Raw genomic sequence first — 23693 nt, 5'->3', positions numbered from 1 at the left:
AACCCATATTTATCTTTACAATTTCTTAATCGCAAAATATGTGCTGCCGCCCACTGGGACGACTACATTTTTGCAAAGCGTTTACTAACCTGAAGACCCAAGTGGCTAGGCGCTTTTTAAATTCATAATTTGGTAAGACGAAATATATTTCTTACTTGTATTAAGCCAAGGTAAGATATAAGAGGACACATCCCTACTAATATTATAAATGCGAAAGTAACTCTGTCTGTCTGTCTGTCTGTTACCTTTTCACGCCTAAACCGCTGAACCGATTTTGATGAATTTTGGTAGAGAGATAGATGGAACCTTGGGAAAGGACATAGGGTACTTTTTATCCAGATCCCAGAGAATCAGAATTTACACGAAGTAGTAGTTCTACGCAGACGAAGTCGCGGGTAACAGCTAGTATTCTTATATATCAGACTTTTTGTTCCGATTCCAGTTCTTATAAATTCTTACACATCTGATTTGGGAATTTTATGTTACTCATGGTTGTACAAGGTTTTCGATAGTGAGATTGTGTTTGTATATTGAAATTAGTAAGAAAAGTTAAAGGCGAAATATACGTGACGGGTATACAAATTTATTCACTTGAAATCTTTTGCAATAAATGAAGATATGACGGAAAGCTCCGATAGCTTGATACATAACCTAATAATAAAATTTTATTTATTTATTTTTCAAAATATTTCTGTATTGTAAATTAACTTACGTAGTTTGTCGTTAGTCTTACACAGAGACATCTTTTTATTGAAATATTTGCCAAAATATTTACTATAGTTTTAATCCTAATCCTGTTAAATATGTTAAATACAAATTTTTCTTTAATTACAAATAATAATATAGAACGTATTATAATGAAACAAGTGTAAATTTGAGGAATATGAATAATTTCTTGTATTATTTTCTTTTAACATTAAATCAGAGGAAGCGCGTTGAAATCTTTTGTATAATGTTCAAGTTGTATTTTATTTATTATTAAGATTATGAGAAAGGCTTAGCGCAATATAATTCTTAATTTAATCTATATGGCGTAGTGTAATTAGTGGCTTCTGTTTTGTCTTTGAATATTCCCTCGAAGTTACAAGGCATTTCTGCTGTGTTAGTATATGTAATGATAACCAAGTTCTAGTTGTAAGATGATCCAAAATAGCATCTCTATGGGTCAAAGTCAGTTATTAACAAGTGGTGCAGTAGGTCATGGACAAGCTAGAACATATTAAATGTCAATTTGATATCTTGCGTTGTAATATGTGATCGAATACTGTAGATATTTCTGTTTACAAATAATTCTGAAATCAATTTATTTTAGCTATATATAATATACTAGAATTTTACTAGATTTTCAATATAAAACTTAAAAATTTTCCAGGCAATCCTCTGAAATTTAAGTTTATTTCCGCCTATAGCTCTATAAGCAATATGTATTATTAACAAGAATCTGCTTGGTATTAATTTATTTTATGGTCCTTATAATAAGTTATGAACTGAAATGACAGAATCCCGGTTCTTCTCAGTACAGTTTCTTTATATTAGGTCGCATCGGGTGGTTTAGAGGTGCCGCGAGGCTGAGGGTGAGGCTGTGTGGGCACGGCTATAAGTAAGAGGCGCGCGCGCTGCCGCGAGGTTAGTCGCCGTTCGGCAGCGTATCGCCAACGGTGTTTTTCGTCGCTCCAAAAGCCCGGTGCGTTTTCCTACTCATTTCCCTCACGCATTTGCCTTTCTCACACGACCGGCGAACCTCGCTTGTGCAATCAGTTCAAAACCGAAAGGTCGCCGCTATTGGCATTTGAACACTCTTTGACATTATCATTGCACTTAATACTGCGATGCAGCTTCCTCATTGAGCTTCACTGTCGCAACTGTGTGTCGTTTGGGAAAGGCGCGTGTGCTGATGCAGGTTTCTGTTCCAGACCAATAGCTCAAGACCGCGCACGTCGCACACACTACGCACACCCCGTGACCTCGCCGCTCCCTACGCGAGACATGGACATCAGGATAGCCCTGTAAGTACTTTATTCCAACTATAAATAGTTTATCATTTGTAGATTATATAAAAATAAATATATATTTACATTTTTTTTTTAAATTTTAACAGTCTAGTTATTTATACGTAAAATACAAAATAATATTATTTCGTAATAGAATGTTTCGACGATATTTTTATCCGATCACTTTCTAATCCTTACTTAATGAAACATAAAAAAGCCTGTTTTAAAAGTTTATATGAATACTCATTAACGATAAGATGTTTTAATGTTTACAACTAGAACAATGATATGCAAATAGCAACGTATAATATATAATAAGTTAGTTTGGTGAAGTTAAGCTTTTAACAACTTCAAACCCGTTATCGAGAATTGTCACTTTCATCTATGTTTGCTTAGATGAATCGCGTATAAATCACGCAGAGCTTTACGTAATTTATCACTATCCCGATAGACAAACCACCTCGTCTCTCAAGCGATACCGCGAAAATATGATCTGATTTCTCATGTGGAAATCAGGCGTTAAGCAACCAATTTAGCAGCAGCCTGCTGACATCACGAATGAGGGCATATTTCTCAATGACGGCTATGAAACGTTGGTTTTTAAATTATGCACGACTACGCGCATATTGTCTCCCCTAGCTCTTAAACTCAGCACAATAATGCCCTAAGAGATTTATACCGCAAAAATTACGTTTGTTATTTAAAGACAAACTTTCCACTCAAAGTTCTATTTAAGTTTTCTTACGCCAACTTTCATATAATTTCACCACAGCTTTTCTTATTAAATACATGTATTAAAATTCTTTAGCTAAGCATGTGCATTCCTTATACGAGTAGTTCAGAGACAGCTTCATATATAAATATGTTTATTGTTGAAATTGTTTGATATATTTGCCAAACTTATGAATATGTTAGTAATTAGGCTAGTAAATTAAAAGATATGAACAAATATTTAAGTTACGTTTGCGACATTGAAATTAAATTGGAAATAGCAATTCTAATACAATAGTTATGATAACTTATAATACAACGAAGCAGTCAAGGATATATTAATTGTATAAACTATTCAATTTATGTCCTACGATCACTTTATATTAAAAATTATTCTATTTATGCGTGAATGTTACTCTGACAAAGATTTAAATAAATTCTTGTTTGCGTTGAATAAAACGCTGCAATAACTTGGTATAGAGTTGAACGCTGAATAACAAAAGTCGTAGATCCAAAGTATGGCAGCGGTATTTTAAAAATGATGATCACCCGTTACATTACATTAAGATTTTTCAAGTCTGTTTTTGAATACTCAGTAAAACTCTACATATTTAACTGAATATATTTAAACGACATAAACATAGAAAACGAACTTAATTAAAATTTTAGTCTTACATTTGTTTTTCATTAAGATTAAATAACTTAAATTTATATAATGGTACATGTATCTATATGAATTAAAGTAATATTGAATTATGTTCCGTACTTTGGTTCTTATCAGTATGCATAGTGCTTAATGGTTTTCCTGACCGGATGTTGATATCTGATGAACATTGATTGACATTATGTTTCATTTTGTTATAGAGTACTCCTTTAGAGAAGCCACATAACTGTGTCCTTAAAACCAGCACGAAAATTCTAAAACTGAATAAAACCAACCAACAAAATAAAGATATTTTTTTTACAAGAAACGTCAAAAGGCTACCTTAATCTTGTAAAAATAATTTTAATTTTAGAAAAACCTGTCTCTTCAGCTTTTTATTTTTTGAAGTATAATATGCTTAAATGTCAACAATAATCAAATTTTATTTTTTAATAGATAATATCGTAGACTTATCTTTTAAAATTATTGTATAGATTAGTATTTTTTAATTATTTATTTTCACAATAACTCTTTAAGTCAGAATACATATATTTAATATAATTTGAAATATATATTTACATGTTAAATTGTCCTCTCTACATTTAAAGATATCACGCCGATTCTTATTCGTGAGCTCTGTTACAATTGCTTTACTTTCGCCATCAAAAAGAAAACTAACAGTTTTGTCATCGCCTATGCGTAATTTAATGTTATTTTGTGAATACAAAACAGTATATATTGAAATTTCTCTGTAGAATACATTTGGGCATTACGTAAAAGAAAGTCGGAATGAATTTTGAGATTTATTTCGATCTTCTATGACGTAATTGATTACTAATAATCGTTCCCAATACGCTTTATTAGAGAAACCTAGGCATCCCTAGCCTATCATATACCTGTGATATTGAAAAAATAAGTATAAAGCAAATGTTTCCCTTTAAGTGTTGGAGGATTGCTCGAAAAACTAATATATAAAATCTGTACTTAAACTCCTCCGTATGACTCGACTTATTTTTGTGACATTTTGTGTGCATATCGGTTAGGGCTGCGAATCGGGCAACATTTTCAACCAATTTTCATCCCGCTTAATATAAAGGGTGGTCTGGTCCACGTTTTTTGTATGAAACAGCACACAAAAATACATACACCCATTAATTTTCACCCCTCTATAAACCACTATTTTTATTTGTTAATTAAATTATAATTTGAAGTCTGAAGTTTATATAGAGAAACATTCACAGAAAAACCTAAGTTTTCATTCCTGAAAACCGAAGTCTCTTGGGAAGCATAGCAAAATATTCCATGTCGGTATGTACTGTAACGGTAGGCTAAGTAAAACCTAGTTCGCGATTCTCAACGTAAATGTACATATTTTTGCTTTTTACATTCAATAAGTTTTTATTTTAATACGAATTAAATTGGACATTAATATACAATCAAAGAATTAGTATATTGAGTTTATGTTTTAATAAGTAAAACATAACAACCTCAATTGACTAACACATATAAACCAGAAGAAAATTGAAGGCTAGGTACGACGGTGAAAAATATTATCAAGATATTCAATAAGAAGATGAGGTGTGTCAATAAAAAATCAAACATGTGTGCGCTTCACCATCTGTTATATCACGGCAAATTCTTTAAAAGGTCATCGGCAGTAAAGTGAAACTGGTCGATGCCGAAATTGACGCTTTAACACGAAGACACATAAATAAGCGAGAATAATCGTAGTGACGTCGCTCGGGAGTCGAACCCGGACACATTTGTTTAATGTCACTGATGCAACAAATTTTTATTCAATGTTAGTTTCTTATGACACGTATTCGCCTTTTCTCTTCGAACGATGCACCGACCGCTGACGAAACTTGGTGATATAATGTACTTTGCGCAAAGATTGTTTGCGGTTTTTACTAACGTCTCCACTGACTTGAACTTTACATATTGCGCTGACGTAAAAATTAGCTGCTTGTTTTTGTGTCATTTATGCGAGTCGTGGATTTATTGAAAGGAATTTAAGCTTATAAGGAATTCTGACATCGGTATGAAGCGTTAGATCAAAGGAAAATTCATTCGTTGGTATCTTCAATTACATCCCAAAATTGCGGAAAGCATTGTTGATTTCCCTTGACATATAAATTTTTTGACGTCTGTAAAAATTGGTTACACTGTTCGATACGTATTCGATAAAATGTTTATGCATTTTATTGTGATTGTTTCGTCACACGAGAAAGTTGGAAAATTAATTTTCGATTTTATCAACAACTGTTAAGGTAGAACGGTTAAGTTATATTTTCAATGTCACTTAAAAGATCCGGGTTTAAATTTTAAAGTGTTTACGTTTTATCTAACCTTACGTTCTCCGATATTGTTTCGGTTATTCCAAATATAAATGAAGTATAATCATTTAGAAACTCCTCAATTTAGTTTTTACGACTAAAAGGTTTTCCGATTGCAATTAGGTAATGCATTTGGGTCATGATCTAGCCGCATTCTTTACTCGATGTTATTGCGATTTACAGCCACCTATCGCTGGTGTCCTTCAGCAAACAGCCTTTACCCTTTATGCTGGAAATCCTTGTGAGTATTGCTTTTAAAGCGCTTATAAAAACATCTTACATAGATATAATTTTCATTAGAAACTCGATTTTTAAATAGTTGTATAATATATTGAACGAATTGCTATAGATAGTGATTTTTATGGGTTCAGTTCAAGATAAAAAATTTAATATTTTAGTAGTAACTCTTAATTGACGAAAATAATTTATTAGAAATTATATTTGTCGATACTTGTTTTACTTTTAAAAACTTTAATTGACCCAGTCCGGCCAGTTAAACAAGTTGTCTAACTAATAGTAAACAGGCGTGGTATCTAAAGTATGCACCATCAACATTAAGACTCGCTCGTAGTTATACACAATAATAATAATCATGTGATTTGCTTTTAAGATTTTGCTTCAATGATTTTTTGCAACTAGTCAGTATCTTCATTACCTTCGTAGGAACAGTTAATTGTTAGAACATTCTTTTGAATTCCCAGTCTCAGCGTTCTTAAATCATTCGACCATCACTTCTCCCATATAGTTACGCATAACGTCTGCATAAGTTGGATTAGCATAAGTCGGGGTTCAAGCCAACTTTCGACTCGGTGAGGTGACCCGGCATGTTGTCACCAAGACATGTTGACCTTGACTTATTAATTTTTAGAAAGTCCCAAAAACAATGCTTCGACAGAGGTGTCGAAACAGTGTGCGATTCAAACTGCAATTGATTTTGTTGCTTTTAATTATAATTGTTATTTTTATACAAGGTTTTTAGTCAACAACTATATTAAATATCGTCTTATGGTATTAATCTACCAGTTTAGTTATGTTTAAGTGCTTTATCGAAGCGATAATTTTTCTAGCTCGTTTCTCAGTAGTTGTACAATAGCTTATACACTTAATATGTCATGTAAAGACATTTTGACACAATCTTCGGCCATTTCTAGATAAAGAATTCCTGTTTTCTTTCATTTAGATTATTCTAATACATTGGGAGATACATCGAGTATGTTATAACCCTGAAGTATTAACAAAGATTTTTATCCCGGCGTATAGATGCATGTCATTGCCGTTTCCCACGCATATAGTGTTCGTAATCATATGAATAAAAGTCTAAACCACAACCAATATATACAATTGAAAAATATTAAATGTTGACTATGTAGAAAATTATCGTTCACGTCTATTTAAAGCTGCACGAAGCTTTTAACATTCCCGAAATCAAACGTATCCGTTACGTATTTAAAAAGTGCCATTGAATACATAACGTGAGTGAGATAATAACTGTTAGCGTGTGAAAAGGAAAGTGGTAGTGACCGGTCTAAAGATGCTTTGCGTTTCTTCTCTCTTTCACTATTCAAGATAGATATTTAATACACAACGGACTTTTGATTATAAAAAATCTATCGACTTTTCTCATACGTTGATATGTAGATAATATAAAAGCGAAAGTGAAGGTCAAACGAAGAGGATTATGATACTGGTCCAGCCGGATTGGGTCATCGCTCACCGTCTAAGTATTTTAACAAAAATTTACCGTTTGTTTGAAATGAGGCACAGTGTTAGATAGACAATAATTAATTTTATACTATTAGTATCCGTGCCATATAAATGACTTAATGTAATGAAGTTCGCGGGGGCAGCTACTATTATATAAAATCATAAGCACTAACAATTGTTTTAAATGTTATAATATATAAAAATATTTTATACATAATTCTAGATGAAACTTAATCATAAGATAAAAATAATATAATCTAGATTTTAACAAAAAAGTTCAGAAGGTTTTTCTAACAAATAGTTCTCATAAGCATACGACAAAAAGCACGCAACATCGATCACCTAATTCCTTACGTAAAATATATTAATTAAAGTAAATCTGTTCCATATACGGGATTATTTATTTAAAATTAAAAAAAATATTTACACGATTGACGTAGGCACATTGTGTCGCGATACTCACGCATGAACAGTTCCTGTTTACGAAACATGTTTTATGTCGGCATTGTGGTAAAAGTTGATTTTCTGCTCAGGGAAGCGTAGGTATTTGGCAAGACCGTAAGCCTTGAAACTCGTTCTGAGCGAAACTCTAGGATTCCGGAAAACCCATTGATTTCCGAATTATGTCTAAATTTACATCAAGGTAACCTTACGAAACCTTTCAATAAATGCGATTATAATAGTTATAATACATTTTTATATGTATAAAAATGTATCTTATTACTTTTAGTTAAATTTATAGATAAAGAATAATGACAAAAAAGGTCTCGGTATAGCCAAACGAAAACAAAGATTTAAAATAAACAAATTGTTTTTAAAATTTAAAATTCGAAATGAATGAAATCTGAATTTTTTTATTTTTTCCAACCAAATCATATTCTAGTTTAGTCTGCTTAACGTTTAGTTCATGGAATCGCTCTTAATCGTATACAAACGCGGTCATTAAAAAAAAGAAGAGCAGCTGGGTTATAAAAGAAAACATAATCTAAATTATATAAAAGAAAAAATAATCCGTCTCCAAACTAATTCAAATTACACGTAAAATGGGACGTACTGCATGCATTCCATACTCTCTGTTTAACGATGCACATCACTCGCTTGACTGATGACTAACGTACCGCGAATACAACACGACATAACGAATACCCGTAAAAATAACAAATTCGGTTTTTTTCCTCACTTAAAGTGGTTTAACGGGTTGCCAGTTAATAAAATATTTTCGCAATTCTTATGTTATAAATATTCAATATTAGTTAGTATTTATTTCAGTTACTTTAATCAGCTAGTCTATTAGTTATTTTCGAAATATTTATATACAAATTGTACTTTTAAGATATTTTAATTTGAGTTATGGCATTCGATTGTCTGAAAATGTTTTTTCGTAACGTTTATATTATATTTTATTTCGTGTTTTGTTGTTGCAGCAAGTATTTTTATTTCATTCGTAATATATTGTTGTTATTGTTTAATGTTTATAAGTTCTCAATAATTTTTCTAATTCTTTTTTTAAATATTTTATTGCTTAAATACAAATGAACTAAGAATACAAAAATATTACTTAGGGGCGGGTGTTATGGTACGTGAAGGGCCACACCACAGTACAAATTCCTTAACTTAGAATCCTAATGTATAAGAAGAAATAAATACAATTAAAACAAAAACAAAAACAAAAGCAAAGTATTAAACGAACACAGAAAAAATTGTCTTTATACAATATACATAAAAGTTATGCAAAATATTCCTTTCAAGGGTATCCATGTTTCGGGTGTTATCTCTTAATCGTTTTAGATATATTTGTTATACATTAATGTATTGCTCATGGTATTAATAACTTCGAAAGTACTTGTAATATAATTAATTGAAGTTATCATTTATGTCAAGTAAGGTTTGAATTAATGTTCAGACCACGTTTCAAGTGTTAATTGTGACGTGATCAAAATCCCTAGTCGCTAAGGGTTGATGACCTGCAGTACCGTACGCATCATAGCGAAACATTTATGAATTCACTAACAGTTCTGTTAACGTGATAATCATGCAATCATAATGTACTTCATAGTTATTATATAATCTTTGTGAATACTTAACAATAAATCATTACAATATTTAAAAATCTATTTGTAAAGTAGAAACTCATTTTTTTCACCTTTTGGTATGAGATTAAAATCATAAAACGAGAGCTTTAATATACAAATCAAGGAAACAGCGATCTCAGTCGGTCTTTGCCACACATGAGCGGAAAGAATGAGACAAGTAATCGGTAATCGTTGATTGCATATTTGCTACGTACGTTCACCAGTGACCTCGAGGCTTTGTGGTAGACAGACCAGACCTTGCTTCAGGATGCAGCAGCGACTAACTGCAGCACGTTAATATCACGTGATTAATAGGAAGTTAGTTGACGTTTCGTTTGTGATCTTGAAGGCGTTGCTCGATGATAATCACTTCAAACATTCGCCCGACACTTCCTTGCTTAGATTCCTTTCTTGGTAACATCATAAGACACGCACGCACGGTGAATGGGCTCATTAATGCATTTAAATTTCTAATATTGGTGATAGTTTTCGCTTGCTTTGTTTAATATAGACTTTTGAATGTTCCAAAATGAAATCTATATATAAAATTGATTATTTGTAAATTTCGAAATAAATTAATTATGATTTCTGTTCCATATGCACAAAAAGAAAGAAGACTTAATACAATGCTTTTTTAAGAATTAACTCGAAAAGGTCGATGAAAAGAAGGATATTCGTTATTAAAATAGTCTACGTAAATTAATTAATATTTTTATTTAAACAGTACAAAAATCTTATGCCAGTGATATTAAGATGTTGGCACCAAAATGTGTGTGACATCGAACTTGGTTTAATAAACGCAGCGATGATTATATTTTTTACATCTGAAAGTTTTCGGAGGTTACAGGATCTTGGTCTGAGCTCATCATTATAAATAAGACATAAATTTAAAGATGGTTACTTAAGATACTGTTTTGAATATTACGTCCACGTACTTATGTAATTTGACATCCGGAATCCAGATAGATAAATTATACACTCCGTCCGGATTTCTCTGATTCACATTTGAGTTTGTCAGCGTAGATTGATCTTCGAATCTCTATAATCGTTTGAATTTCCATAAAATTATATTTTTCAATATTTAATGTATAAGCTACAAGGATATATATATATATATATATATTTCGCTTGGGTTTCGTTTATTATAGCAACATCACTTGTTCTATTTTTGTCACTTCACATAGCACGATTTTTCTAAAGTTAAAGAAATTCTAAAGTTATCCTTTCTGATTTATTGTGTTCATACAAGATAGACGCGGAAACGGGCTTTCATTTACAAATTTTTATTTATTTATTTCATTTATTTCAAACATACACACACACGCACACACACACACACAAATATTATAATGGATAAGGATATCTGTAAATAGGTGCGTTTTACTGAATAAGTTATAACGCTTTTTTATATTAAATTTAGTTAGATAAAGAGCTTTGATAAAAAAAACAATTCACAAATTGCCTAAACGTTTTATATCATTTAAGGTAGTCACCTTATTTAGTTATCCGGCAATGAGTCAATGAGTACGATGACCGACACATAAAATGCAAGTCTTTTGTGAAATCATCACGAAAACAACATAATACCTGTTCCTTATAGATTCACAGTAGGTACACTGTAATTAAAAGCTTATAAAATTGCAGTTACAGTTGGTAGAGTGCCGACGTATGCTGTTTTTAAAAGTAACTTGTCAATTTTATTCCTTTATGGCTTTTGTAAAATCATAAAATTTATTTCTTCATATTTTAGGCACCAGCCTGTCACAAAAATGGAGATCTATAATTATAGGATGATTCCTACCTAGGAATAATATTTTCAAGACTTTTTTCAGAAATATTCTGCTTAAATAAAACTTATTTAATATATGGCTGACTTTTTAGGCATGTTTCTACTAATTTGGCAATTATTGTCTCTAGAGTCAGTAATGTAAATCATTTAATTATCTTACATAGCGGTTAAATTTTTTAGAAGTTTACTTGAATGTGACCACGTAAACCTAACACAATACGGCTCTGCGTTACAGTTTTATTAGATTAAATTTTACTTTAAAATCCTCTAGTGTTTATAGAGCGACTATTCAACTATATTACCAATCCTGTAAAGCAGGAAGCCATATAATCATCAATTTTAACGCTCGACGTAAATATTAATGAGTTATTGATGATTTCGTTCTTCCATGTTTTTGTTGCTCACTCAAACCCGTTATAAAATATTATTTTTATAAATAGCACGACTTTCTTAAATGTCATATAAGTAGTTTTTTTAATTTAATGTTGTATGCGTTCCTTAGAAGTGTTTTCACTTATTTTATTTCATTGAATTTGCCGAATACTATCCGTAACGAATCTCTATCTCTTTCCTGAAAGGCAGGCAACGGACGCGTTTGTCCAGAATGTGTTCGGAGACGTTATTTTTTTTTCCGACGACTCCAGACACGTCAAGGCTAAATGTTTTATGTCCCTTGCTTGAGGTACAAGGCGTCCGCCGTAATCCTCCGTCACATTCTATGTTAAGCCTAGACTTCTTAATCTTTTATATAAGAAAGTGTCAAAACTTAAATTGTATCGCCCATATTTATCATGTAGAAATAAACGTTGTGATAGAGTCCTTTTTAAGTAAATAACTTTAGTCAATACCGTCTTTTTAGATTGATTTATTCCTTATCAATAGCGTCTTTAACGTGATGATTTAATCAGACTTAAAAGTATTGACGACGTTTTATTTTTATTTAACGAGCCATCGCCAAACGAGTCTTATTTAATTGCTAATTACCACGAAATAGTTGATTACACATATATTTCAAACTATGATGTGAACAATATCAGATACAATTGTTTCTATGTTCTGAGAATGCGCAACTTGTTTAATTAACGCATAATTTATTAAACATATTTTGCATTTGCATGTATGAAGTTCCATCGTTAATCCCTGTAGGCATTCATGATTCCGGGCTGAAATATTATGACTAATTTGACCAAGCGCACCCAAACATAGTTTTATACGTATTATAACCTATTTATTCAGATATAAATTAATTATATCATTTATTACGGAACTAAACACTAAACTGTGACAAATAAAACAGAACTGCTATGATTTGTGCAATCTTAAACGCATACAATATTATTAATTTATGAAAAACTATAAATAATATTCTAATGTCGTAATTAATGTGACACCAATCTAACATTCCAAAATGTAAAGGTCGAATGAAGATCAACCAGTTCTTTCTAAAGAGTTATTAAAAAGCAATATACGTCTCTTCATCGAAGTATTGAGCAATATGCTAAGTTGACATTTAGACTTCTAGAGGACAAAAGTAACATTCATAATAGATTTATCAGTTGTTGAACTGGTCATAGGCTACGTGCTAAAGCTTTTGCAATGGCCTTTTACTTATTACTGAGTTGGGATTAACATACTAAGGCATGAAATACTTTGTATAATTAAATTAACGTCGATAAGCTTTTTATCGTATTCCAGTTTAGGTATATATATTGTATATTGTCTAGTAGTGACAGTTTTAATACATTCTTAAAAAGGATTCGTATTCCTTTACTGTTGGTCAGTGACCGTGGAATGAATAATAATAAGGTAAAATACTAATCACTTGTCTAATCATATAAAGTTCTGGAATTCACACGCATAGCAATATACAGTTAGATCAAATACATGCCTTAAGCTCTTGTTATTTTATATTCTACATTTGTATTTTATGGCTGTAGGAAATTAATATTGAAGGAACACATCAAGATGATATTAGATCCATGATCTCGAGGTGTATTAGACAAAGAAGGCAGGTCACCTACAGTACCTCTAAATTATAAAACGATGCTGAAATGTGTCTGTTCCAAGCCCCAGTTTGGTTCTTTGAACGTAAATAGTAAAATGAGTTTATTATGCGATAACATGATACTGTGTTTTTATTCTTTGGTTTATTTAATGCCCTTTGCGCCGTGTCAGCAGGATATGAAGAACATTACCGTATTAGTCATAAGAATTTTCATAGAAACGCTCACCTAGCCTTGCGCTCGGTGCGACCTTACCTCTAGTGAAATTGAACCGGTATCTACCATACCGGTCCGATTGCACTCATGTAAGGAGTTATTAAGGCTATGCTAATCGCTTATTTAACTAAAGATGTTTATGTACAGAGGTACTAGAAGAGCAGTAATTTGTATCTGTAAATACAATACATAAGAATACGAAAGTGTCAAAATGCTTCCGCGTTCCAAGGCCCGGATTATATGAAATATTGAAATTGTGCGGAAGTCGCTACCTTCATTCACTTCCGATTGCAATCATTGACCATATGTAGGTCCTATTTGTGAATATAATTACTGCCATTTTATAAAAAAAACAAATTGATAAGATACATACTACATTTTTTTTTCAATGATCTCTAATTGTTATTATACTTTTATACAACTAACCTAAAGACCAAAGACGATGAACGGATATCCGCTTAAACCAGACGTTCCCCTACTAACATGTTTGCTAACTACGTAAGACTTATATCGAATAGCGCAATAATAGAAAGCAATTACCTCGGTGATAGAATTGGCTACATCAATGTAAGAGTGAATCTCAAGCGAAAGTGATCGTAATGTTGCGTTGACTCGCCAATCGGCACTTGTGTAGAATCGGTATGCGTAATACACCCACGCTCTGATTTTTCCACATCAATTCTCACGACCACATCGCCTATTTACAGTATTGCTTTATTCAACAGAATTTGTTGTCTTTTAGCCTATTTTCTCATAACTTTTTGTCATATTTTGAAACAACTTTTGCCTACTTCGCTTTTCTATTATAGAATAAAAGCTATGCAAATGCAATATGTTACAAAGGTATGCTAATTTAGTACCAAACTTTCAAACAAAAAGCGCATTCAATTTATATTGAAGGCTTTGTGATGAAATGTTAATGAATCATAGAGTCATGTCGCCATTCATGAATTCTGCGTCATTATTGTATTGTAGGCGAAGCAAAGAAATTTTATTTTAATGACTCAGCTGACTATTAAATAATTAAGAATGATTATTATTATTATTTTTATTGTTATAGATGTTTTCTGCTTTGTGCAACCTATACAACTTTTGCGGAAGTAGACATAATCACAGAACCAAGACCAGGTGAAGAATATGTCCATGTAACCTCTGGACAACAGACACCATTGGGAAATTTTGAAACTGCTCACAAAATTCCAGAAAAACATCCCAATCATAGACTTACTAAACAAGAAGATGCTAATGAAAAAATATTTAAAAAACTGCACAGTGGCAAAGTAAAACATGCATCAGAAGGTATCATATCGATTGAGGAGGATAAAAAAGTTCAAATAAAAAAGGGGCAGAAACTTAAGGTGGCGGAATCTATCGAAATTGACGTACCTGTTTCGAAGTTGGAAGACATTAGAATCAAGGAAAATATCAAAGATGTAGACACAAACCCAAAATTGGCAGTAGCTTTAGAAGCCATGTCGGAATCAGGAAAGCTAAGCAAAAGTGCTGGAACAACTACACAAAGGCCCATTTTAACTACAACCGCACCAGCAGCAAATAAAGGTTTTGATTACATTCCCATAAATTTCGATACCATTGACGATATAAATAGTGGTCTCTTGTCTTCGAATGTTAAACTGGAAACTGCTGGGTCAGAACAAAAACAACATTCACGAATCCAAATAAAGAAAGGACCTAATGGTAAAGATTATGAGTATGAATATATTTACTACTATTATGATGAAGAAGAAGAGGGCAAAACGGGAACTAAGGATAAACTGGCTAATTCAGAAGTTCCTGTACATAACTCCCATGATGGACCGCAGAAGCCTGAGACAGAAAATCAAATTACTAAGGATAGTAGATCAAAAAGTAAATATACCCCAATCGATAGATCTACTACAACCACAACAGTTGCAACACCTGAAGTTCAAAATGAAGTTTATAGTGGTTCTGGGAGAGGGCGATCCAGAGGAAGAAATATTGCTCCTGCACCAGTTCAAGAAGAAGCAGCTGAAAGGTGAGGGTTGTTAAAATTGCTTTTAGTTTGTATAGTAGTACTAGATGCACTGCACATTGTAGTTTTAGATGCATAATTATACTAATACAGAAGCAGTAGTAGTAGTAGTAGTCAAATAACCAATCTCATCTCCTTCAATGTCAACCGGTCATCTGAAACAGCAGGCTTCCAAAGTGTTGAACTTTGGCCGGACGCTCCTGGATATGGGCTTTATAAATGTACGTATATTTAATTTTCTTAACAGATTACCGTCAAGCACACGTTTTCCACCCAGGGGACGTGGTTTTGGCGCCACGAGTTCTACTACAAAATATGTACCCGAAGCGACATCAGAAGCAGTGAAACAACGTGGTAGAACACAAATTGATAGTGTAGCTGATGAATCCATTGGTCAAACTAGGAGTAGGACACGTGCTCATATAAGGTAAATTATTAATTGTTAACTATGTATATAAGATGAGTGCATGATAATATAGTCTCTACAAAATATTGATACCACTCTTTCATTTTTCTCCCTTTTAAATTTAATTGGTATTTATTTACTACCTAAAATATAGATAAAAATGGAATAGTGGCTCCGTGACCAAAACATGGTATAAATTTAATTAACCATTATGTTAAAATATTTCCAGACGACCAAGTTCAGAACTCGTCGACCTCGATAGTTTCAAGACACATTCAGGTGACATTCGCGCTCAGTATAAGGAACCTCCATCGAGATATTCAACGGAAAGTAAAACTACAACTGATGCAGCGGTATCCCCAAAGGCAAGAGAGTTATCTCATTCTAAGGATTCACAAAGGGAAGCTCACAGTATTGCAAGTGGAATAATATTTCAAGAAATACTAGATGATTCGAAACTTCCTTCTGACTATAAACACACAACAACATTTGAACAAGACACAACGGAATACACCACTATGACTGCAATGGAAAAAGTAGCGCTTGATTTATACGCATATTTAGCAGGCGAAAATTTGAATAACGAAATAAACCCATCGATGGACGCTTTAAGCTTTGACGGATCTACTACAATAGAGGATGATACGTGGACAACTGAAGCGGTGACCACAACGGAAGTGGAAACGACACCCACTACAACCACAACAACTACGACAACAACAACTACGACGACTACTACTACTCCAGCTCCCACGACCACGACTACAACGGTTGCACCAACACGCCCTTCACGCTTCAAGGCACGTCCTGGAGCTAGGGCTCGTGGTTCGGTACCTTCCAGTGCTGCAACTGAAGCACCACAAGATACTTCAACTAAAGCGCGAGGTAATATTACATGTTGAGTAAGTAATCTTCACCGTATAGAATTGCCCGTCCTTTAATATCTCCTTGCTAGTAGTAATTAGGTATTTTTTACTATTTTTTATTAAAGACTTGGATCTAGTATAATTAAAATATAAATATATTTTGAATGTAAGTTTAATCCAGGCCTTTGACGATGTGGTGGAAGGGAAAGTTGTCACATCCGATAATTACAATTCAACGTCTCTCCGGACGGGCATGTCTTATCTACTTTCCTTGACTTTTATATATATGTTGTGCCGTTACTTGCGTAGCGAATTATGGCTTTATTGCTTGGCGAATCAAATGCGAAATATTTTTCAAGGCTGTTATTATTTTTATGTGTTTTGTGTTGCGATTTTTTCCATGAGCTGTATGCATTTTACTTATTACATGGTGTTGTTATCAGGTCGATTTGGAAAGCCTACTGGTGTTCGAAAGACGACAGCCGCTGCAGTGGAAGCAAGTTCATCAGCCCCCGTCGAAAAGCCAGTATCACAACCTAAGGTTCGCATTGACACCTTAATATATTAATAAAATTATTGATTATTGTGTAAGGCGATAGCCGACATGCTCTAGCGACTTAATGCAATGCGAATAATACTAACATGTTATTAAGATAAGCAACATATATAGGCGTATTTCAAAATATTATTGTAATCGTACAGAGGTCAAATTAGACGTCATTTCACTCCGATTATACAATAAATGAGTAATTTATTATTTACAACACACTTAATAATAATGAATACATTTACAGTTATTTCATAGTAAATGTTTAGAATTAAGGAAACATATTTCAAATAATCTACAAAGCCTAATCTAATCAATATAATCGGTGGCCGTTTTATGAAAAATCATATATTTTTAATGTTTAATATACGCTTCGAAAATAGACTACAAATGAATGATTCAATTTAGTCTGCATCGACAACTAACAAGAAGGTATTGTAAAGAAGAAAGGTATGCACTGTTTTGGCTAACTTGGGATGTAGTAATTAGTATGAATTATGCACATCACATGTCATCGATTGATGTACGAATTGTGTAAAAAAACTTGTTTAAAAAAGTACTTAGTCATCAATGTGTGTACCAGACTACAAATACTTGTCTTCATTATTTGACAAAGCTTGCACCAACTGTACGAACAGAACACAAGACACAAGACACCACGATGGAAATTTTGTTAAATTGTGTGTATTTTTTCAATACTACTTTAATGCTCTATTTCTATGTAACAATATATATTTATTGCTTTAATGCCACCGTATTTAGAATTTTTATAATCATTTTTTTTAATCGAATAAATATAGTATAGTCAGTGCCGGAATATATAGATATTCCTATATAGTGTAATACAATAAAATATGTCAAATATTATATACTATATTATAATATAGTTTAATACAATAAAATATGAAATCTCGAATATTTCGTATGTTTTGTTTAGACTTTTAGAGAAATTAAAAAAAATTACGTTTTAATTCAATCAAATCAAGCGCCCAAATAACAAACCTATGTTGATATTATCATTATTGCTCTTCTCTAAGCTATATACTTTCATTATATAGCTTAATTTTACACGATTTAAACAAAAAAAAATGTAAATAACTGTAAGTTTCTTTAAATTAATAATAATACAACTAATATGACCTCTAAAAGTACGAGAGTTAGTAAAATTATTTAGATTTTTATGTCTAACTGTGTATGTTTAAATACTATCGCCTGCGTAGATCCAATAAGCTTAGCTGAATACTATATGTTAGGTTTTTGTCACAGGCGTTTGGGCGTCGTGGAGGTCTGTTTGCTGGACGCAACCGGCCCGTATTGACGACGGCAGCACCATCTTCGGAAGGAAGCAGCGTAGCCAGTGAGGCGCCTGCACCAAGGTTTCTAACTTTTTGACTCAAAAGAAGGAATCAGTTTATGAATTAGTATTTGAATAGGATATTCTAGGCGTATAAAGGACGCGTGCATAGTTTTATAAGGTTAATGTCTGCCCAAAATCTGGTCAATCGGCCCAAAAGCCGGAAAAAAATGGAAAATTTCTGCATGAATAGAGACAAGTGGAAAAATTTGGAGGAGGCCTTCACTTCATCGGAAGTCGAGTACAAGTGAAAACATAAATGACTTGGACCTAGTGTAACTTTAGTGTACTCGAATAAAGGCAATTTTTTTTTCTTTTATTACATGATATATGAGTAGTGTTGGCCTAGTGGCTTCAGCGTGCAACTCTCATCCCTGAGGTCGTAGATTCGATTCCCGGCCCCGAAGGACTTTCTTTATATGTGCTCATTTATCATTCGCTCGAACTGTAATGAAAACATCAGTAAACCAGCTTGTTTTAGACCCAAAAAGTACATGACAACCTATCACCGTGGTTACCGTTTTCTAAAGAAATTTTAGCATTATTAAACGTCATATTCGTAAATAAAATAAATAGCCCGTTATTTATAATAAATATAAGCCGATTAACTGACTTATTGGTATTTACACAAACGATTGCCGATCGTGAAGAGTTTGTCAGACTCTCTGTCTAGAAAAGGGGAGCATCGAGGAAAGAGGAGCAAATTATAGGATGAATTTCAATTAGATAGTTAGGAAGTTGGAGGTTCCCAGCGCTTTTCCGAGTCTGCGGACATTTAAGACTTGCGTCCAATCGGTATTAAGAGTATTTGTCATGCACATGAACATTTTTATTTTACTACAGGAAAATAATGTGTGGTCTTATTCATATAGAGCTCGCCTACGTCCTGGATTAAGAAGGATTGGCTCTACAACTGTAGCGGCTTCCTCTGCCGAAGTCAGTGAAGGCACATCTCCCAGCCCTAGCTCTGCTGCGTCTGGGGAGGCTGTTGAAACTACACCAATTCCTAGCAGAACTATTGGGTAAAGATTTTTTAAATCAATAGATATAATTATTACGATGAGTTTTACAATATATGTTGTAAAATGCATGTAAAGATTCATGTCGTGTCTAGTGGCGCATTAACTGGCAAGTGAAAAACCACTCTTAAATTGATCGTCCTCTGACAATTTTAATGTGTAAACGAACGAACGAATTGAATATTCCAGCCGCAAACCAGGCTTGAGACCTGCATCTTTGCGACCAGGACCTAGGTTAAACCTGAGGCCCAGTCCCCGACTTAGACCAGGTGTAGCCAGTGTGGCCACAACCGAAGCACCTTCGGAAGCTCCAGGAGAAACTTCTGCACCAGAATCCCCGGCGACCGATGCTGAATCCGAGGTCAGAACTTAATTTATGTAAAGTTTATTTTTTGCAAAAATGCCTAACTAGAATCGTGCAACTTTGAACTTCAAATTAAATTTAAACTGTTCCGCATATAATAACTTCGAGGAATTTATTAATAATCCTAGTTTAATAATATCATAAAATCAAATAACTATATTACGTATTAAGAGTGGAAAAATTTCATTTAGAACACATTGGGTCATAATATAGCATTTCAATATTTTTGAAGCACATACAAGCTTAATTTACGTTTAAGTAAGTTTAAAAATAATTCGTTTGTAAAGTAGATAATCAGACATGACATTGTGATAAATACAATTTGTTGCTGCGTTATCGCGAGATATCTCTCTGTAATCTACATACCTACCTATATAGATGATTTTTAAAACTATGCAAATATACCAAGTCAAAAATGACTGAGTAGTGTTGGCCTAGTGGCTTCAGCGTGCAACTCTCATCCCTGAGGTCGTAGATTCGATTCCCGGCCCCGAAGGACTTTCTTTATATGTAAATATTAAAAAATATACAGAATATTTGGTAATATTCATTTCTTATCATAAAACGTCGAATCAAGAGGCTGGTATGTTTGTGATGGTTTGATGATTTTGCCATGTATAAAGAATGGTGACTATGGCAACATACCAGGATATTTATTCAGTCTACAGTATAATACGGTCGTTTTTGGTGTTGATGAATCAAACAAAAGACATTCTAGTTATATGCACTGTTTGTGAATGGCGAATTAATATTCTGAAAATCTAGTTTTCAAATCAAATCTAATCTAGAAACGGTATTTTTTTTTACGTTATTTATCAACGTAAGGAATAACAATAAAACAATTAGGCATTAAAGTTGTTAGCTATAAATACCTGTTCATGTGATTTAGAGAATGTTGTATTTTAAAAAAATACAGTTTTTTTAATGATAAAAATGATATTACATAAAATCAATACGAATTCAAAGACGTAAAATTTTTCATGTGTCTAAAATTATCAATTAAATATAATAGATTACTCAGTGCACTTTGCGATGGTAACGGAACTTTTTTAGTTCAAATTATTTGTTCTCATCTAAACATTTTAATAAAGACATTGACCTCACTTTAAATACCGTGCAGTTGCTTTAAATCGAAAGTAAATCAAGGTTGACGTGTTTAAAGTTGCCACAACCAATAATATCGCATGTTCGATTAAAATCAAGAAATATTTATATTACGACATATTTATTGGCTGGAATTGTTTAGCTAAAAGCGCTTTATGGAGAAAATAAGCTTTACGTAATACATAAGACTTGAAGTTGGAGGAAATTTGTGTATAACGAGGATTATTTTTGTTTTTGACACAAAAGCATTGCCTACAATATTTATTTGCTATCAGAATATGCAAAATGAAATAGCAATAATTGTTTTATTATAAAAATTATCAATTCAAGGATTTATTAAATACTCATGTCATAGAATATATTTCATTATGACCTTTTGTTTTTGAACAATATTTTTAAAATATTTAACGTGTTCCAGGGATCGTCACCGACCCCAGCACCCGAGGTGTCTCGTGGTGGAATCAAGCTGCGCAATAGACTACAGGTGTCACCATCACCTAAGCCTCGCGTAGCAGCAACTCCACCTGCTCGCAGGCCCAATCCTCTTCTAAAGAGGAAGTCACCTTCCACTGAGGTTTGTATCCTACATAAAATTATATCGTCAAGGAAACGCAATTGTTGTCCTGGTTATCTTACTTTACTTTTCAATAAAAATTTACCTTTTATAAAACCATTAAGTACTTAAAAAACGGAATTTATTTGTACGTCATTTAAAATCAGCTGGCAGTTATTATAGATTGATGCATTTACAGGCAACAACTGAAGCACCAAAGAAGGCATCATCAGAGACGACTGAGGAAAGCGTCAGTGACGAGAAACCCGAGACGGAGACGGAGTCCCCTGTGGTTCCAGTTGAGACCACGGCCGCCCCCCCTCTTCGGGGACTCGATGCATTGATAGCGAGGCGACGGGCTGCCGGAGTAGGAGCCCGACCTGTCAGACCCGTCAGGGGCGCTAAATTACATAACTAGTGCTTAAACCCCCTGACATGACACTAATTACAACCATAAAACTTCTAGCCCCAACTATTTATAGCGAAGTTCCAGTAGGTCATGTCAGTTAGTCAATTTAAAACTCCTCTTTACACTGGAATATCTATGATCTTATATTTTTCATACTCATACTTTATACAGGTAGTTTAGATTATTCTAAGAATTTCAGTCCTTGACACAGTAGCCTCCTCAAGGACTTTACTCAATAATTTAATTATACGTGTTATGTACATATTAGATTAAAATGTAATTACAAGAACCCAGTACACTTTGAATACTTTTCATTAGAATCTGGAAGCTTTTCAGTTGATTGTTTTTTGTATGCCATGCAATGCCTTTAAATTTTCCGTTTGCGTATTTGAAGAGGTTTTCTTTAATTTGAAAAGCCATCACTGCGTAAGGTTTATTTTCAATATTATTCTCAGTTTTTATTTATTATTTAGTGATCGACATTGTTCTGGCATTCACTGATAAATACGGCACAAGTCGCAACTACTGAAGCACTGAGTGCCATCGTGATATGTTTTGTATCTTTTTGTAAGTGTGATAATATTCTTAATAATATTAAGATAATGTTTAACATTGGTTTTATTTATCCCTTCGTTATCCGTCTGAATCATTTATTTATGGAGAATCAGAAAATAATGCAGTCACAAATTATAGATACAATGTTTATTTATTTGACTTTGCGTGATTTGCGGGTGCAATATCGTACCTCGAAAAATTAAATGCTAAACAATACATGTGTGAGGCATGGCATTGTCAAAATGGAATCAGAGTTTGGATCAAACACATCTCTGAATCTGATGTATCTGACAGGGGGAGGTTTGAACCGTATTTTTTGTCCTTTACCTTTGTCCTAATAGCCTTCTTCTGTCGAAACATATTCATAGTGATGGAAAACATTCAGAGTACGCCCAGTCTACGGTCTAAACACAATTCACGGAGTCTGTCAGCCACAGAAACTGTTAGCTTACTTGTATATATAGAAAAACCGCATTAATATTTTTATAATTGTTGAAAATGTACTTACGTAAAACATCGTAATTATGATTAAAAGCTGGTTTCTAAGCAACATTTGAATTGAATTAATTGTTTGTTTGGACATTTCTCACACTAAAACAAAACAATTAGTGTTTATATAAATTGTCTTGATTAATGATAATGTTGCATAATAGGATTTCACCAGTCTTACCACACGATAACCTCAGAAATTGTGACTATCATGACAGATGATGAAAACTGCTGTCATTGATTTACTTTGTATGATGTTATAACTTTAAATTAACGGGCAAAATGTACTGAAATTACATATATAAATATTTCTTCATTTGTTTTAAATAATTATTTTACTATTCAATTTAAGAAATATTTGCAAAACTTCTACCTAAATACGCAAGTTTTCGGCGTTACGCGTGAATCACCTACAAACCAAGTGCAATCAGAGCAATATGATAATTTATTCATATTCCGAAAGATTTTTCGTGTAACATTCGGTGTGAATATAACTCTGAATCATTAACTAAAATAATCTAAGTTAATTGAAAGTATCCTTTGATTCC

At 33.0% G+C, this 23693-nt stretch overlaps 1 protein-coding gene across 2 annotated transcripts; it reads left to right on the top strand.

Annotated features, from left to right (window-relative positions):
• The first annotated feature begins 1554 nt into the window (after window positions 1–1554).
• On the top strand, window positions 1555–22711 carry LOC110997379 (mucin-4). Of its 2 annotated transcripts, XM_022265516.2 has the most exons (11): window positions 1555–1684; window positions 1914–2006; window positions 14526–15482; window positions 15727–15906; window positions 16115–16770; window positions 17195–17292; window positions 18565–18674; window positions 19525–19674; window positions 19861–20032; window positions 21558–21713; window positions 21892–22711. In XM_022265516.2, exons 2-11 carry the CDS (start codon window positions 1987–1989, stop codon window positions 22108–22110), a joined length of 2718 nt encoding a protein of 905 aa, XP_022121208.2. In that variant the 5' UTR covers window positions 1555–1684; window positions 1914–1986; the 3' UTR covers window positions 22111–22711. The 2 variants fall into 2 exon arrangements, with proteins under 2 accessions (XP_022121208.2, XP_022121209.2); XM_022265517.2 differs by lacking the exon at window positions 15727–15906.
• The last annotated feature ends 982 nt before the right edge of the window (window positions 22712–23693 follow it).

This window comes from Pieris rapae, chromosome Z, assembly GCF_905147795.1.
Source record: "Pieris rapae chromosome Z, ilPieRapa1.1, whole genome shotgun sequence".
Taxonomy (NCBI): Eukaryota; Metazoa; Arthropoda; class Insecta; order Lepidoptera; family Pieridae; genus Pieris; species Pieris rapae.
Note: the sequence above shows the minus strand (reverse complement) of the source record. Positions and strands in the feature narration are given on the sequence as shown.

Excerpts from the sequence above, each read along its gene's own strand:
- LOC110997379 (XM_022265516.2), top strand. The coding sequence starts at position 1,987 with ATGGACATCAGGATAGCCCT. Across the intron at positions 19,675-19,860 it reads ATTCCTAGCAGAACTATTGG|CCGCAAACCAGGCTTGAGAC; the intron begins GTAAAGATTTTT and ends TGAATATTCCAG. Across the intron at positions 21,714-21,891 it reads GGAAGTCACCTTCCACTGAG|GCAACAACTGAAGCACCAAA; the intron begins GTTTGTATCCTA and ends ATGCATTTACAG.